Source organism: Bos taurus, chromosome 9, assembly GCF_002263795.3.
Source record: "Bos taurus isolate L1 Dominette 01449 registration number 42190680 breed Hereford chromosome 9, ARS-UCD2.0, whole genome shotgun sequence".
NCBI classification, from domain to species: domain Eukaryota; kingdom Metazoa; phylum Chordata; class Mammalia; order Artiodactyla; family Bovidae; genus Bos; species Bos taurus.
Window position 1 is genome coordinate 60,385,641 of NC_037336.1, and position 18,744 is coordinate 60,404,384.

At 40.5% G+C, this 18,744-nt stretch overlaps 1 protein-coding gene across 3 annotated transcripts in view; it reads right to left on the minus strand.

The window, feature by feature from the left end:
• CASP8AP2 (caspase 8 associated protein 2) overlaps positions 1-18,009 on the minus strand; it is a 35,048-nt gene extending 17,039 nt beyond the window's left edge. Inside the window, exons 1-2 of one of the 3 annotated variants that reach the window (XM_010808514.4) lie at positions 17,954-18,009; positions 3,273-3,355 (exon numbers count right to left, since the gene is read on the minus strand). In XM_010808514.4, coding sequence (XP_010806816.1) covers positions 3,273-3,327 — 55 coding nt within the window. In that variant the 5' untranslated portion in view covers positions 3,328-3,355; positions 17,954-18,009. The other 2 variants (XM_010808515.4, XM_059889880.1) reach the window with 2 other exon arrangements.
• Between the last annotated feature and the right edge of the window lie 735 nt (positions 18,010-18,744).

The following is an 18,744-nucleotide window of genomic DNA, read 5'->3' on the forward strand; positions in this document are numbered from 1 at the left end:
TATTTTTAAAAAGATCACTTACTAACCTATAGAATATCCCGAGTTCTCACATACTATATACCTGGAGTCCCAGAAGAAAAGAGACAACGGGGAGGAAAGTGATGCTAGAAGGATACTAGAGAATACTAGAAGGACAAAAACGGTAAATAACTGAGTAAATACAAAAGACTAATATTTCATCTTAATTGGTTTAACTCCTCTTAGTTTATTTAAGATACATACAACAGGCTAAAATAAAAATTACAGCACTGTACCATGGGGTTCGAGACATTTTTAACAAAAAGGGATGGAAGAGGTCAAATGCAACTATATGTACAAGACTCTACATCTTACATAAAGATTCTCACCTTTTAATAACTAGACTATAAAATGTTAAAGATGTATATTGCAGTCCCTTGAGCAACCAATTATAAAAACCACTGCAGAAAGGTATAACCAAAAAGCTAATTTGTAAATCAGAATGAAATTCTAAAATACATTCAAATACTTGAAAAAGGCAAGAAAATCAGAAAGGAAAAAAACTGATGAGACAAACTAAACTTTTAAAATGATAGGTCTAAATCCAATCACAGCAATAAAGGACATTATTGTAGTAACTGATAAAACTGGTATAAAGATGGCAGACTAAATAAAATTATAGAATTAGTGTTAAATTTACTGAAATTGATGATTATGCTGTCTTTATGTAAGAAAACCAACTTTTGCTCGTGAAATATACACTGAAGTATTTGGATGTAAGGTACCATAATGTATACAACTGGTTATCAAATAGGTCAGGGAAAAAACTGTGTGTATGTATGTGTATAAATTAAAAAGTATGTGCACAGTGTTAAAGCCACAGGCATAGGTAAAAGGCTCCTTTCATGTTCTTATTCTTGCAACTTTTCTATAAGTCTGAAACTACAGATATAATAGAAGACAAGTACAAAAATGTTATAGGAATAAAAATGTTTGTGAAATTGTTAACTAGTAAAAATAAAAATGTACACTGTGTATCTGACTATCAAACAATGTATGCATGTGGACAAAAACTTGAGAGAGCAATATACAGAAATGAAAACAGCTATTTCCAGCAAATGAGAATAACAAAATAGTTATGTCCTTCAAAATAAGAGTTACAGTTGTGATACTTATGAATTAAATCAAAAGTAAAGGTGGTCATTATATTATACTTTCCATTTTTTAATTGGTTTAGAATTTTTCAAAGAAAAAATATTGTAAGACAAATATATAGCAGCATAACAATTTGAAAAAACATCAGCAAAAATAATTAAATGACACCAAAAAACAAATAATGCTATCCAGAGTGGTTATGACGGCCATATTCCATGTGAATCTATTCATGTCTATGGATATTATTTTTTTAAACATATTTTTCCTCATAGTTCAGTTAGCAAAGAATCTGCCTGGAATTAGACCTGGGGTCGATCCCTGTGGCAGGAAGATCCCCTGGAGAAGGAACTGGCAAACCACTCCAGTATTCTTTGCCCGGAGAATCTGATGGACAGAGGAGTTTGGCAGGCTACAGTCCATGGGGTCCAAGAGTCAGACATGGTTTAGTGACTAAATCACCATCAAGCAAAAATGGAATTCTACTAAACATGTTTTACAAGTGCCCTTTTCATTCTATAGCATTCATAATTCTGATCAATAAATATACAACTATATCCTCAAAAAATTTAATGAGATTGTCATAGCATAATTAAGACCAAAGAACTAAAATGTTATGTCAGGATTTGGAAGTTTAAAATCTGTATATTACTAAAAATATTTCCATTTTATGAGCTTATTTTACTATTAGGTCTTGGCTATCTCTTTCAAACTAATAATCTATTTGTGACTATTAATTCTTCCCAAAACAACAATAAGCAAGTACCACTCCATTTACTGGAAATATCAATTTCAAGAGTAACAAGTATCTATCATATATACACACACACACACACACACACACACATATATATAGAAGTATATATATGGTATATGTGTGTGTGTGGATATATATATAAACACATACACATACACCTTATCAGTGAAAGCACCAAGTCCTAACCATTGGACCGCCAGGGAATTCCCCTTGTTCACTGTTCAGTCACTCAGTCATGCCCGACTCTCTGTGACCCCATGGACTGCAGCACACCAGGCCTCCCTGTCCTTCAGTTTCCCAGAGTTTGCTCAAACTCATGTCCACTGAGTCGATAATGCCATTCCAACCATCTCATCCTGCCGCCCACTTCTCCTCCTGCCCTTAATCTTTCCCAGCATCAGGGTCTTTTCCAATGAGTTGGCTCTTTGCATCAGGTGACCAAAGTATTGGCACTTCAGGATCAAGTCCTTCCAAAGAATATTCAGGGTTGACTTTCTGTGGGATTGACTAGTTTGATCTCCTTGTTGTCCAAGGGACTCTCAAGAGTATTCTAAAGCACCACAGTTTGAAAGCATCAATTCTTCAGCACTCAGCCTTCTTTATGGTCCAACTTTCACATCTGTACATGACTACTGGAAAAACCATAGCTTTGACTAGATGGACCTTGGTCGGCAAAGTGATGTCTCTGCTTTTTAATATACTGTCTAGGTTTGTCAGGCTTCCCAGGTGGCTTAATGGTAAAGAATCCGCCTGCAACACAGGACAACCAGGAGCTATGTGGGTACGATCCCTGGGTCGGGAAGATCACTGGGAGGAGGAAATGGCAACCCACTCCAGTATTCTTGTTTGGAGAATCCCATGGACAGAGGAGCCTGGTGGGCTACAGTCCATGGTGGTGCAAAAAGTTGAATACAACTGAAGCAACTTAACACGTACACACGTCTAGATTTGTCATAGCTTTTCTTCCAAGAAACAAGTGTCTTTTAATTTAATGGTTACTATCCACAGTGATTTTGGCCCCCCAAAATAGTCTGTCACTATTTCCATTTTTTCTCCATCTGTTTGCATGAAGTGATGGAACTGGATTCCATGATCTTCATTTTTGAGTGTTGAGTTTTAAGCCAGCTTTTTTACTTATATTTTTTCCCTTATATTTTTTAATATGACAATAAAAAATCACTACTGCTTATACTGGCAAAGTTGTTAATTTTATTATATTTAAGAGGCCTGAAAGTATAAAATAAGAAAGTTCTCACTTACTAAGCACTTTCTATTTGCCAAGCACTTCATTGTATTCATTTACATGTGAGGAGAAAAAGTTGATAATGACAGTGTTATCAATGAGAATAAATATATGACTTTATAATTAAATAAATTTAGAAAAACATTTAAAATGAGCTCTTACCAGAAAAGACATCAAATAAACTTGTTCCATCACCATTGTCATCATCTGCTGCCATGATCCTATTTCTTTTTGATAGTCGCCATCTAAGGTATTAAATAAAAATATTCTCCACCGTTAAAATCAACCTCACAATTCAGAGACTAAACTTAGCTTTAAGTTAAAAGATAACTTTCAAATTTGGACACAATGACAGAGTTCACTCTGCTGTTTTTTTTTTTAATGTCTGGCGTTTTCTAAAAGCTAAAACTATAAAACAAAAAATCTTAAATTTGCTGATATGATTAACCCATATCACAAAGTAAACAATGCCAATTTTATAAAGTACACAAAAATATAAATTAACTTTTATACTAAAATAAGCCAACTATCACACTAAGTAAGTGCAAACATGTGGTGAGTTCTGTGGGTCCTCTTAACAAATCATCAAACATGGGGGTAATCTTAGAAATACATGAGGCTCTAGACATACATGTTTTCAACAACAAGGGAGTAAGATGGGCAAACTGCAAAGAGCTTGATACTACACTAGACTGGTAAAGGTGTGGGGAAAATGACATATATGCTCTCATGGGCTTCCCAGGTGGCTCTGTGGTACAGTCTGCTTGCCAAAACAGGAGACGTGGGTTTGATAACTGAGTAGGGAAGATTCCCTGGAGAAGGAAATGGCAACCCACTCCTAGATTCTTGCCTGGGAAATCCCATGGACAGAGGAGCCTGGCAGGCTACAGTTCATGGGGTTGCAAAAGAATCAGATATGACTTAGCAACTAAACAATGCTCATATATACTCTCATACATAGAGCATATGCTGGTACAAACTCTAAGGAGGTAATCTGGAAACAGCTATCAAGTTTTTAAATGCAATTTAAACAATTTCATGTCTAGTAATTTGCTCTATAGATATATCAAGCACATGATTACAAATATGTATATACAGGAATATTCGATATAGCACGAGACTGGAAGCAACATAAGAATCCAAAGCAGTTTAAAAACATCTTGACTTATCTGACATTCACTAACTTATCTGACTCACAGAAAACTAGTCAATCTAATCACACTAGGACCACAGCCTTGTCTAACTCAATGAAACTAAGCAATGCCCGTGGGGCTACCCAAGACGGGCGGGTCATGGTGGAGAGGTCTGACAGAATGTGGTCCACTGGAGAAGGGAATGGCAAACCACTTCAATATTCTTGCCTTGAGAACCCCATGAACAGTATGAAAAGGCAAAATGATAGGATACGAAAGAGGAACTCCCCAGGTCAGCAGGTGCCCAATATGCTACTGGAGATCAGTGGAGAAATAACTCCAGAAAGAATGAAGGGATGGAGCCAAAGAAAAAACAATATCCAGTTGTGGATGTGACTGGTGATAGAAGCAAGGTCCGATGCTGTAAAGAGCAACATTGCGTAGGAACCTGGGATGTCAGGTCCATGAATCAAGGCAAATTGGAAGTGGTCAAACAAGAGATGGCAAGAGTGAACGTCGACATTCTAGGAATCAGCGAACTAAAATGGACTGGAATGGATGAATTTAACTCAGATGACCATTGTATCTACTACTGAGGGCAGGAATCCCTCAGAAGAAATGAAGTAGCCATCATGGTCAACAAAAGAGTTCGAAATGCAGTACTTGGATGCAATCTCAAAATGATCTCTGTTTGTTTCTAAGGCAAACCATTCAATATCACAGTAATCCAAGTCTACGCCCCAACCAGTAACGCTGAAGAAGCTGAAGTTGAACGGTTTTACGAAGACCTACAAGACCTTTTAGAATTAACACCCAAAAAAGATGTCTTTTTCATTATAGGGGACTGGAATGCAAAAGTAGGAAGTCAAGAAACACCTGGAGTAACAGGCAAATTTGGCCTTGGAATACAGAATGAAGTAGGGCAAAGACTAATAGAGTTTTGCCAAGAAAATGCACTGGTCATAACAAACACCCTCTTCCAACAACACAAGAGAAGACTCTACACATGGACATCACCAGATTGATTATATTCTTTGCAGCCAAAGATGGGAAAGCTCTATACAGTCAACAAAAACAAGACCAGGAGCTGACTGTGGCTCAGATCATCAACTCCTTATTGCCAAATTCAGACTGAAATTGAAGAAAGTAGGGAAAACCACTACATCATTCAGGTATTACCTAAATCAAATCCCTTATGATTATACAGTGGAAGTGAGAAATAGATTTAAGCGACTAGATCTGATAGAGTGCCTGATGAACTATGGACGGAGGTTCATGACATTGTACAGGAGCCAGGGATCAAGACCATCACCATGGAAAAGAAATGCAAAAAAGCAAAATGGCTATCTGGGGAGGCCTTACAAATAGCTGTGAAAAGAAGAGAAGCGAAAAGCAAAGGAGAAAAGGAAAGATATAAGCATCTGAATGCAGAGTTCCAAAGAATAGCAAGAAGAGATAAGAAAACCTTCCTCAGCGATCAATGCAAAGAAATAGAGGAAAACAACAGAATGGGAAAGACTAGAGATCTCTTCAAGAAAATTAGAGATACCAAGGGAACACTTCATGCAAAGATGGGCTCAATAAAGGACAGAAATGGTATGGACCTAACAGAAGCAGAAGATATTAAGAAGAGGTGGCAAGAATACACAGAAGAACTGTACAAAAAAGATCTTCACGACCCAGATAATCACGATGGTGTGATCACTCACCTAGAGCCAGACATCCTGGAATGTGAAGTCAAGTGGGCCTTGGAAAGCATCAGTACGAACAAAGTTAGTGGAGGTGATGGCATTCCAGATGAGCTAGTTCAAATCCTGAAAGATGATGCTGTGAAAGTGCTGCACTCAATATGCCAGCAAACTTGGAAAATTCAGCAGTGGCCACAGGACTGGAAAAGGTCAGTCTTCATTTCAATCCCAAAGAAGGGCAATGCCAAAGAATGCTCAAACTACCACACAATTGCACTCATCTCACACGCTAGTAAAGTAATGCTCAAAATTCTCCAAGCCAGGCTTCAACAGTACATGAACCGTGAACTTCCAGATATTCAAGCTGGTTTTAGAAAAGGCAGAGGAACCAGAGATCAAATTGCCAACATCCACTGGATCACTGAAAAAGCAAGGGAGTTCCAGAAAAACATCTATTTCTGCTTTATTGACTATGCCAAAGCCTTTGACTGTGTGGATCACAATAAACTGTGGAAACTTCTGAAAGAGATGGGAATACCAGACGACCTGACCTGCCTCTTGAGAAATTTGTATGTAGGTCAGGAAGCAACAGTTAGAATTGGACATGGAACAACAGACTGGTTCCAAACTGGGAAAGGAGTACGTCAAGGCTGTATATTGTCACCCTGCTTATTTAACTTAGATGCAGAGAACATCATGAGAAACGCTGGGCTGGAATCAAGACTGATGGGAGAAATATCAACAACCTCAGATATGCAGATGACACCATCCTTATGGCAGAAAATGAAAAGGAACTAAAAAGCCTCTTGATGAAGGTGAAAGAGGAGAGTGAAAAAGTTGGCTTAAAACTCAACATTCAGAAAACTAAGATCATGGCATCTGGTCCCATCACTTCATGGGAAACAGATGGGGAAACAGTGTCAGACTTTATTTTTGGGGGCTCCAAAATCACTGCAGATGGTGACTGCAGCCATGAAATTAAAAGACGATTACTCCTTGGAAGAAAAGTTATGACCAAACTAGACAGCATATTCAAAAGCAGAGACACTACTTTGCCAACAAAGGTCCGTCTAGTCAAGGCTATGGTTTTTCCTGTGGTCATGTATGGATGTGAGAGTTGGACTGTGAAGAAGGCTGAGCGCCGAAGAATTGATGCTTTTGAACTGTAGTGTTGGAGAAGACTCTTGAGAGTCCCTTGGACTGCAAGGAGATCCAACCAGTCCATCCTAAAGGAGATCAGCCCTGGGATTTCTTTGGAAGGAATGATGCTAAAGCTGAAACTCCAGGACTTTGGCCACCTCATGCAAAGAGTTGACTCATTGGAAAAGACTCTGATGCTGGGAGGGATTGGGGGCAGGAGGAGAAGGGGACGACAGAGGATGAGATGACTGGATGGCATCACTGACTCGATGGACGTGAGTCTCAGTGAACTCCAGGAGTTGGTGATGGACAAGGAGGTCTGGCGTGCTGCAATTCATGGGGTCGCAAAGAGTCGGACACAACTGAGTGACTGAACTGAACTGAACTGATCTGACACTCTCCATTCTGCCTGTAAGGTATATGAATGTTGCCCACAGTCAATGAACTATGGCCACTATGGCTATTTGGGGTTATTAAGGGTACCTGTGCCTGCATACCTCTGCTCTCATCAACTGAGATAACCTACCAACAACCAGGTGCATCTATTTTCAAATCCAATTATGTTTATCTCCTTATTTTTCTAAGTAAAAGTATGATTGTTGTTATTTTAGTCACTAAGTCATGTCTGACTCTTTTCGACCCCATGGACTATAACCTAACAGCCTCCTCTGTCCATGGAACTTCCCAGGCAAGAATACTGGAGTGGGATTACTATTCAGCTATTTACCAGGGAAAACTAGAGTGAATGTTCTAGAAAGTCTAAAAGGTGAGAAGCAAGACACTTACAATTGCTGTCAAGTCAAGTGACGGTGACATAATCCAAAATACTAGAAGAGAAAATCTAGTCTGTACTCAGGTGGACTCAGAAGTATAGAATTTGTTACTCAAATGAAAACAGTCCTGGAAATCCCAAGCAACATCTTCTTGGTGTGCAAGGAAGTCAGAGCTCTAATCACTGGATGTATACTCAAAGGAAAGGTCATGATTCTACCACAAGAGATATAATTTATATATTATGCCTTTAGATAAAATCAAAGTATACGTATATGTTTAATCAACTCTGTTATACCCTGCGCAATAATTACAAAACACAAAAATGGCATAATCACATTTGGCAAGTAACACAACTAACTCTTGGTAAAGCAGCACACAACTGATGGAGAAGAAACTCACAGGTTTCCTGGCAGTAACCTACTACTAGCTGCAAACTGAAGGGAGCATCACTCAATGGCTTTTTTTCCCCACAAAATGGTGACCAATTAATCTGATGACCTGGTTAAACAGATCAAACAGATCAAAGCCTTCACTGCATATCATTTCACAGTTTCAGTTTTTACTATTGGTAGTTATTACTTTAAAAACAAAAAAAAAGATTCTGCTTGTCTTGGTTATTTAAAATTGGCAAATACAAGAGATCCAAAAAATCCTGAGTTTTTGCCCCTCACCTGTCTTAAACTTTTTTCCTCCAATTGTTTATGGGATCACCGTCTGCAAACCTTACTTTCTAGGCTCCTACCACCAAATAATACATATACATTTAAATTACTTTTAAAATTTAAGAGAAAAGTGATTGCTCATTTATTAGTCACAATAGATGTAGCACTAAGAGATCTTCAAAATTGTCTCTGAGAATTATTTATATATATGTATATACACATAAAGTTAAAGGAACTGTGGGAATTATGATGCCTCTTTATTCCCTATCTACCCTTGTGTGATAATGGAGGTAGGCCCTGAAAATATTTCTCCTTTGCTAACTAGCCCTATGTACAGTTTTGTCAGTAGAGAGTGCTGAAGGGACCCTGGAAAGGAAGGGGTTTCTCTTCCTACTTTCAGTGTGTCTAGCTGGCCAGGTTCCTGCAGAGCCAGCATTCCCCAGCATTCAATACTTACAGTACACAGCTTCTCCAGCACTAGGTTTCTGCAAGGGCACAATTTTTCTACATGCTTGCCTCCTATACATAAGGCTGCTATTACAATGGACTCCTGCAGGACATAGCTTTCTCCTGCTAGGCTTATGGAGAGGGCAGCTTCTCCAACTCCTGGATCCCACAGCACCCAATAGCATCTAGGGGCTTCCCTATGCAGCTCCTCTGCTAAGTCCAAAGTACTGTCACCAGCAAGGCACTTAGCAATTTCTCCACCATTCAATTAGCCTGGGCCACACTCTTTCCAATGGTGGGGAGATGGGTTTTCTCTGGATGATCTATCTCAACCCTAAAGGTAGTGGCTGATCCTGTATCTGCTACTCCTTCTTTCTTAGGGTTATCTTTAACTCTTTACTAACCAATTCCCAGTTATTCCAACTTGCTGTTAACAATTCTTTCTAATACACTTTCTCTTTCAAAGCTACCATGTGGCTTTTGTCTGATACTTGTAGGCAATCGCAACAGAGGTTTTAATACACTCTGCTAATCAAGCAGTTAAAAGAGATTTAAAGATATAGCTCTGAACACAAAATTGACAGATTTGATCTGATGATTTTTATATTACCTACACTAAATTACTATACTTGTATTACTTCCAAGAACATTTATAAAAATGGACAACATATTGTAACAGTGAGTTTCAACAAATTTCAGACATGCTTTTATTAATAAAGTTTGAAATTAACAGTGCATTTTCAAATTTCCCAATTACTTTCAAAAACCACAAACATAGGGCAAAGAACAAATATTAATGGAAATCAGGAAATACACAGAACTAACAATGTATATACTACAAAACATTTGTGGGATACAACAAAAATACTTTTAGAGGAAAAGTTATAGCATGAAATAAATTTTTAGGAAAAGAATACAAAATATTAATTAGGTCATCCAACTCAACAAAAAGAACAAAGTAAACTGAAAGAAACACATAAAAAACATAAATTAATGAAAAGAAACAACGCTCTAAAGATGAATAAAAATAAATGATAGCTCTTTAAAAGGACAAATCAAATAGACATATACCTAGCAAAACTAATAAAGAAAAAGAAAGAACAACATTAGGAATAGAAAAGGAGTATGGCCTCACAAGGGCTTCCCCAGTGGTTCAGCAGTAAAGAACATGCCTGCCAACGTAGGAGCTGCAGGAGACTCAGGTTCGATCCCTGGGTCAGGAAGATCCCCTAATGGCAACTCACTCCAGTATCCCTGCCAGGAAAATCCCATGGACAGAGGAGCCTGGCGGGCTACAGTCCATGGGGTCCCAAAGAGTTGGCCACGACTGAGCGACTGAGCACACATGCACAACAGTCTCACACACAGCAGAGATTAAGTTATTAACAAAATGTATTTCAAAGTTCAATCAAACGGATGGCTTTTTAGAAAAACGTAACTTGTCAAAACTGACTAAAGAAGAAACCGAAAATATGAACACATTTTAAAATAATTCAACACAGTAGTTAATCTGGGATGATTAAATAATGATTAAATAGTTCAATACAATAATCTACTCATAAAGAAACTTGTAATTCTATCATACCTTCAAAGAAGAGATAAAATCTATTCCAGACAACAAATGGGGGGGAAAGGCTGAGAGACAAGATTTGTAAGGTTAGTACAGTCTAGACATCAAAACTGGGCAAAGACAGGACAAAACAGGAAAATTACAAGACAGGAAAACTTTAGGTCCATCTTTCTTATGAACATAGAAACAGTCTTTTAAAAGTATTAGCCAACTGCATCCAGCAAGACATTAAACAAAAAACAAAAACAAAAGTACACTAAGGACAAGTAAGATTTATCCCCCCAAATGGAAGATGGTATAGCATTAAAATCTCAATTAGTATAAGCACTGTCTTCTAGTTGATGAAGTTGCTTCCCACTAGGGTACAAAGTAACAGTTCCGATCTGTTATATATGTATATTGGAATTGAATGATTTAATCAGTGGGTGGTAGTGAGAGCCAGGTTTCTTGCTACTGAAGCAGAAGGTTACAGAAAAGCAAGAGAATATACTAAAAATGACCCCTGTGGTAATAGATGATAGCTGAAGACATCAGTAAGAACATACATTTAACTCAACATAGATACAGATGATTAGACATAATTATAGGTGCATGTATATACATGAGTTAGTAGACACACATGTATTGATACTTCTTTGCTCCACCAGCAAAGGAGCAATAAGCACACATAATATCCATACCTTGGATTCTAACACTCTTCTCCATTAACCTGGACCAGAGAATTCCCTGAAAACTTTCTTTTGCCACGTAAGGCAACATATTCATAGGTTCCTAAGATTAGAACATGGACATATTAGTGAATCCATTACTTGGCCTAACACACTGAGACTGATGTTTAAATTGTAGCTTGTTTTAATTAACTTAAGAGTTAAAGAGGGGGTTCCCTGGTGGTCCAGTGGTTAGGACTCCACACTTCCATCACTGGGGGCACGGGGGCTCAATCCCTAGTTAGGGAACTAAGATCCCTCAAGCTGTATAGCATGGCCAAGAAAAAAAAAAAAAGTTAAATGGCCATATGTGGCTAGAGGTTGCTGTACTGGATAGCAGTTAGAGAGAACATGAGCAACCTGAAAGCAGAGATCAAGTTTTAAAAATCTATATTCTCAGCACTTAATATACAAATATGAAAATAAAGGTGTGCTGAATAAACAAGGAAATCAACCAAAAGACCCTTAACCAAAATATATCTATATCCGTTAACTAAAGCTCATGGTTTATTCACTGGCTCTCACTCAAAAGACTACTTATCTTATTCATCATGAAAAGCTCACAGGGAAGACTTCACAGAGCTGTAGTTACAATTTAATAACACATAACTAGTTCTAAATGCTATTGGACCGTTGTAAAAATTATCTGAATACTCTTCTAAGGTGACAAGCTCCTGGACATCAGTCTTCTTTTCTACAACTGCAAAGCAAAGTCTGGATTCAACATCTGATGGGCAAACACAAAGAAGTTGAGATGGAGAGCAAGAGCAGCTACAAAAAACAGGGATACCAAATCAGACTCCTCTGCTGCTCCTTCAGTGCCTGAAAACTAGGAACTGTCTGTACTAAAATACAAACCAGGAGTCAGCAATAAGATGCTAAAGTTAATAGATACATTCCTATAAGTCCAAGCTCACCAAGTCCAAAACAAAACCAAAAAAAAAATCTTTCCATCAACATCTGTCACCTCCTGATATCACTGTTTCTTTAAGTACCATCCCTACTGATGCTTCTCCCTTTTTCTTTGTTCTTGCTGAAGAAATTTGTTTCAGCCTCCACTATAGCTACCTAGTTATCTTCGCTCTCCAAACACATGCTACCCACAATTGTTGAGTTAGTTCTTCCAAAGCAATCCTGTTCATCTCATTTCCTGCTCAAAAACTTCGTATTACTTCCCAACACCTACTGAATAAAGTCAACACAGACACTGGCACCTCCACTTCTGACCCTCTCATTCACTACCCCAAGATTTCCAAAATCCCAAGGTTCAGTGAAACTGGACTCCTGCGTGCAAACACACTTCCTGACAACATCTATCAATAAGTTCACAAGCAAGCCACAGAATAGAATGTGAGAACTGAGGTTTTAGAAAGTCTGGTGAAATACTTGGACTTCTTCAACCACAGAGTGAGGGAACCACTAAAAGCTTTTAAGGCCAAGAAATATAATGATCAAATATGAATTTCAAAGAAAAAATCTGCATTTCAGACATTCAACTCTAGCAAGAAGAGTATTGAAAATATTAGTAGCAAGGCAGATAGCAAAGGCTATTATAACATACAGTAGACAATGAGGGGTGACTAAGTTATTAACAGTGGAAATAAAGATTAGAAGCAGACCTCAGAGATTTCAGTGCCAGAATCAAAAAGATTTAAGGAAAAATGTATTCAAGTATCAGGCTTCCCAGACGGAGCTAGTGGTAAAGATCCCCACCTGCCATTGCAGGAGACCTAAGAGATGTAGGTTCAATCCCTGGGTCAGGAAGATCCCCTGGAGTAGGAAATGGCAATCCACGCCAGTATTCTTGCCTGGAGAGTCCCATGGACAGAAGAGCCTGGAGGGCTACAGTCCACAGAGTCGCACTGAGTCAAACACGACTGAAGCAACTTAGCACGCAAGCACCTATTCAAGTACCCAATATCGCCCATTTCAAAACCACAGCCTGAGCTGTCTTTTCAAAATGCAAATATGATCATGTTCCCTCTGTTTAAAACTCTTCAGTGCTTCCAGCTGATCCTGGTTAGAAAACAAATTTGTCACAGTTCTGCTTACAAAGCCCTGAGTGAGCCAGCCTCTACCCTCCTCTAAGTGTTGTGTGCTGTGTGCCCAGTCGCTTCAGCCATGTCTGACTCTACGCGACCCTATGGACTGCAGCCTGCCAGGCTCCCCTGTCCATAGGATTCCCCAGGCAAGAATACTGGAGTAGGTTGCTATTCCCTTCTCCAGGACATCATTCTGACCCAGAGACCGAACCAGGGTCTCCTGCACTGCAGGCGGATTCTTTACCACTGAGCCACTGGGGAAGCTGCAGTGTTAGTCTGCATCATTCTCCCCCATTCTCCAGGAGTCTGTGCTCTGATCATAAGGGCCTTCCTTCAGCTCCCAGAACACAGTCTGTTCCTACCACCACAGGGCCTCAGTAGGGAGTACTCTTTTCTCACTGTGCTTCACTCAATTCCTCTTGATACTGTGACTTAAGGGCTTTCCCAGTGGCTCAGCAGTAAAGAATCCACCTGCAATGCAAGAGATGCAGGAAGACTCCTGACAGCCTACACTCCACGAGGTGGCAAAGAGTCAGACACGACTCAACCCACCCCAGGGATCGAACCTGGGTCTCCTGCATTGCAGGCAGATCTTCACTGTCAAAATCAACAGGGAAGACCCTGTTAAATTTAACCATCTGTTAAATATTTTTATAACACTGTGTCCTTTCTCTACATGGCCTCTCTTCAGTTTATGATTACATTTTTGTGAGACTGCTAGAGAAATATCTGTCTCATCCACTAGACTATACGCTTCACCAAGACCAGGCCCTGGTCTGTTCTGTTTACCATTGTACCCCCAGCTCTCAACATAGAGCCTGACAGGTTGGTAGGTAATAAAAAAAATACTTGCTGAAATAATCAAAATCCCAATTTGCAAAAGACAACTCTTCAGTTCCTAGCTTCCGTAACAAGGTAGTCATGCTTTCCACTGAAATGGAGAACCAAAGAAGACATGTTGAATTATCTGTAGGACATTCAGGACAAGATGTCTAAAAAGTATATAGCACAGAAGACAAGACATAATTGCTACTATTTAGAAACGCTGGGCTGGAGGAAGCACAAGATGGAATCAAGATTGCCGGGAGAAATATCAATAACCTCAGATATGCAGATGACACCACCATTATGGCAGAAAGTGAAGAACTAAGGAGCCTCTTGATGAAAGTGAGAGAGAGTGAAAAAGTTGGCTTAAAGCTCAACATTCAGAAAACTAAGATCATGGCATCCGGACCCATCACTTCATAGCAAATAGATGGGGAAACACTGCAAACAGTAGCTGACTTTATTTTGGGGGGCTCCAAAATCACTGCAGATGCTGACTGCAGCCATGAAATTAAAAGACGCTTACCACTTGGAAAGAAAGTTATGACCAACCTAGACAGCATATTAAAAAGCAGAGACACTACTTTGTCAACAAAGGTCTGTCTAGTCAAGGCTATGGTTTTTCCAGTAGTCATGTATGGATTTCAGAGTTGGACTATAAAGAAAGCTGAGCGCCGAAGAATTGATGCTTTTGAACTGTGGTGTTGGAGAAGACTCTTGAAGAGTCCCTTGGACTGCAAGGAGATCCAACCAGTTCATCCTAAAGGAGATCAGTCCTGGGTGTTCATTGGAAGGACTGACGTTGAAGCTGAAACTCCAATACTTTGGCCACCTGATGCAAAGAGCTGACTCATTTGAAAAGACCCTGATGCTGGGAAAGATTGAGGGCAGGAAGAGAAGGGGATGACAGAGGATGAGATGGTTGGATGACATCACCAACTCAACGGACATGGGTTTTTGGGTAGACTCAACCCAAGTCACAGTTGGTGGATAGGGAAGCCTGGCATGCTGCAGTTCATGGGGTCACAAAGAGTTGGACACAACTGAGCTGAACTGAACTGAACAATAGCCAAGATTAGAAACTATCCAAATGTCCATTGACAAGTGAGTGGATAAAAAAGATGTGGTATATATACACAATGGAATACTACTCAGCCATAAAAAAGAATGAAATATTGCTATCTTCAGCACCATGGCTAGCCCAAAAGATTGTTATATTGAGTGAAGTCAGAAACAGTAAGACAAATACCATATGAGATCATTTACATGTAGAATCTAAAATATGACACAGATTAACTTATTCACAAAACAGAAAGATTCACAGACACAGAAAACAAGTTTATAGTTATCAAAGGGGAAAAGGAGTGGGGGGAAGGGATAAATGAGGAGTTTGGGTTAGCAGATACAAACTACTACATATGAAATAGATAAACCATAAGGTCCTATAGCACAGCAAGCTATATTCAGTATCCTGTAATGAACCATAATGAAAAATAACATGATAAAGAATATATAGAGTAAAAGAATGTATAAAACTGAATCACTTTGCTGTATACCAGAAACTAACACAACATTGTAAAGCAACTATACTTCATCAATTAAAAAGACATAACTACCCTAGCTGAGATCACCCTTGAAGTTACAAAGACCAGTGATTCTCTTGAAAAGGAAGACAGGAAACAGAAGACGAGGAATTACGTATCAGTATCTCTTGGGAAGAAGGATTTTTCACATTTGCTCTCATCTTTCTCCAAATGAGTGTCTCAATATACAAAGAGAATTGTTTCTGATAGGAGAGTTGCACCAAAGTGTAGAAGCAAACTTTTTAAAGTTGAGAACCATGATGATGAAAGAAAAGCGTTGCAAGCTCACTCATAATCTTTTGAGGAACAATCCCAATGAATTCAGATGTGAAGGCAAAGCAGATGAGAGAAGGATCACCTAGCCTTTTGTGATAGGATGTCTTCAAGAGACAGTCTGAAGGAGGTTTCCTTTAAGAAAAAAAAAATCAAGGGAATGAAATAAACATTTGTAGAGAAAAACAAACATATATGTAGACAAAGAGTCAGGGGAGAGGGAAAGGGTATTTTTAGGCTCACAGCAAAGGCTTAATCTAATACAGCAAAATCCCTAAAATGATGTAAGGGGAAAAGAGTAACAAACACCACATACTGTACCCTATGTGCCAGCCACTGACCTAAATGCTCTTAAATACATTATTGCTGCTGCTGCTGCTAAATCGCTTCAGTCGAGTCCGACTCTGTGCGACCCCATAGACGGCAGCTCACCAGGCTCCCCCGTCCCTGGAATTCTCCAGGCAAGAACACGGAGTGGGTTGCCATTTCCTTCTCCAATGCATGAAAGTGAAAAGAGAAAGTGAAGTCGCTCAGTCCTGTCCGACTCTTCGCGACCCCATAGACTGCAGCCTACCAGGCTCCTCTGTCCATGGGATTTTCCAGGCAAGAGTACTGGAGTGGGGTGCCATTGCCTTCTCCGAAATACATTATTAATTTATCTTGAAAATGAAAGTGAAGTCGCTCAGTCGTGTCCGACTCTTAGCGACCCCATGGACTGCGGCCCACCAGGCTCCTCCATCCATGGGATTTTCCACGCAAGAGTGCTGGAGTGGGGTGCCATTGCCTTCTCCAAAGGAAAATAGCTAGGGAGATGTAAAAGATAAGGATGTTTCGGGACTTCCCAGGTGATCCGGTGGCTCAGACTCCATGCTTCCAATGCAGGAGGCTTGGGTTCAATCCCTGGTCAGGGAACTGGATCCCACATGCCACAACGAAGAAGTCACATATTGCAGCTAAAGATCCTGCATACCGCAACTAATGCCAGACATCCTGGAGCGCGAAGTCAAGTGGGCCCTAGGAAGCATCGTCCTATGAGGTACAGACTATTCTTTTTCCCAATTTACAGATGCAGAAATAGATAAGAGAAACTTGCCTCAAGGTCCAACAGCTGGTAAAGGGAGACCTGGGATTAGAACTCAGCTATCTCTAAAGCCAGATGACAAAAAGAATATTCATTAGAGAAAAAAATATAAAAAAAAAAGTTTTTAATGGGTGATCTTTTGCAAAATGGCAAGAAACGCTATAACTAATTGGGGTAGGGGGATTCTTCCCCTGAAGGCCTCTGTCCCCCCTCCAATCAAAACAGCCCTGAGTGAGATGGGGGAGGAGCCTTCAAGACAGACAAGGTTTGGAGCTGGAGCTGTAAAGAATGGGAAAGAAAAGGGAAGAATCAGAATCAATAGCAAGTTGATGTCTGAAGCGCAAATCTTGAGACTCTACGAATTATACATTCACATCTGATTTAGGGTCTACTCTGTGTTAGGAAAAGATTCTCATACCTGTAGAGATTAAGGTAAACAACTTCTCTGGGTGTAACAGTGGCCGAAACAAACTACATCCAATGATCACCAGACACAGGAAAGACCCATTCCTCCAGAGAATCACATCTGAACGAGTACATTGCAAGGAGAGATAGGTTTTGGTGGGGGGGAGGGGAAGGAAGAATGGTCGAAAAGACAATTTCAAGGAAAGATAGGTTTTGGAGGGGAGGGGCAGGAAGGGTCGAAATTCCTACCTGCGCTAGTCCTCGCCCCCGCCCCTTCCCGAATTCTCTCGAAGGACCACAGAGGGATCTGGAGTGAAAACCCAGAAGCTGCTTCCGAGGAACGCGGCTTCCTGGGGGCCCCGGACATTAGACGCACGCCAACCCCCACCGATTCCGCTGCTCCCTTCAACTCCCTGGCTCTCCGGACGCAGTGAGCCTCCGCTAAAGGGACTTCCGCGCCATGCAAACTCTTGCCAGAAGCTCCGCGCAGACCGGACCCCTACAAGAACTTACCCGCCCCGCCTGGCCCAAAGCAGCCTGGGATCCTCTCTGGACACTCTGGTCTCCCTGGCATCTCCACCAATGCCAGCTCGCTATTAGCACCCGGAGGCGGGACTAAGCGTCCACGGCCAATCGGATCGGACGCAAAGCACGTCCTCGGCGCACATTAATAGTTCCCGCCTTTGGGAGGGATTAAAAAAAACAAGGTTGGCGCCAAACTCGCGTTTGAGGCAAAGGGGCGGGGTCTGCCCTGGCGGGGAGAAGGGGCGGGGCTTCCGTACGGAAGGGGCAGAACCTTGGCTGAGGTAGGGCGGGGTCTGGGGGCTCTTTAATGAAAGGGGGAAATAATCGCTGAGAAGGCACTGTCATTTACTTAGTTCTTTGTTCTGTTAATTCGACGAATTTATTTAGCGCCAACCGCGTGCTAAACAGGTGCTGGGCGCTGAAGTGATGACGACGAGTAAGCCCTGTTGTGCACTGCCCTCAGATACCTGACTGAAGGATAAGCAGTTTACCCCGGGGAGTTGGTATCGAGGGGATACCAGTCAAGTGGGATGGGAGAGAGAGGAGTGCTTTTTAGAGTCAGGCTACCAGAATTATCTCTTAGAACTTGCGGGCATCAGAGGCACCTGTAGGATCTAACCCCCAGAGGCTGGCCCTGCGCCATTGACCGGTGGGGAAATAAAGCCAGCTTCCGCTGCTACTTCATCAAGAGAGATGATCTTGATCCCGAGTCCTTTCCTCCTGTTTTTCCATTTTAACAACTTGCGAATAAAGTTTTTCAGAAAGTCCTCATTTGGATG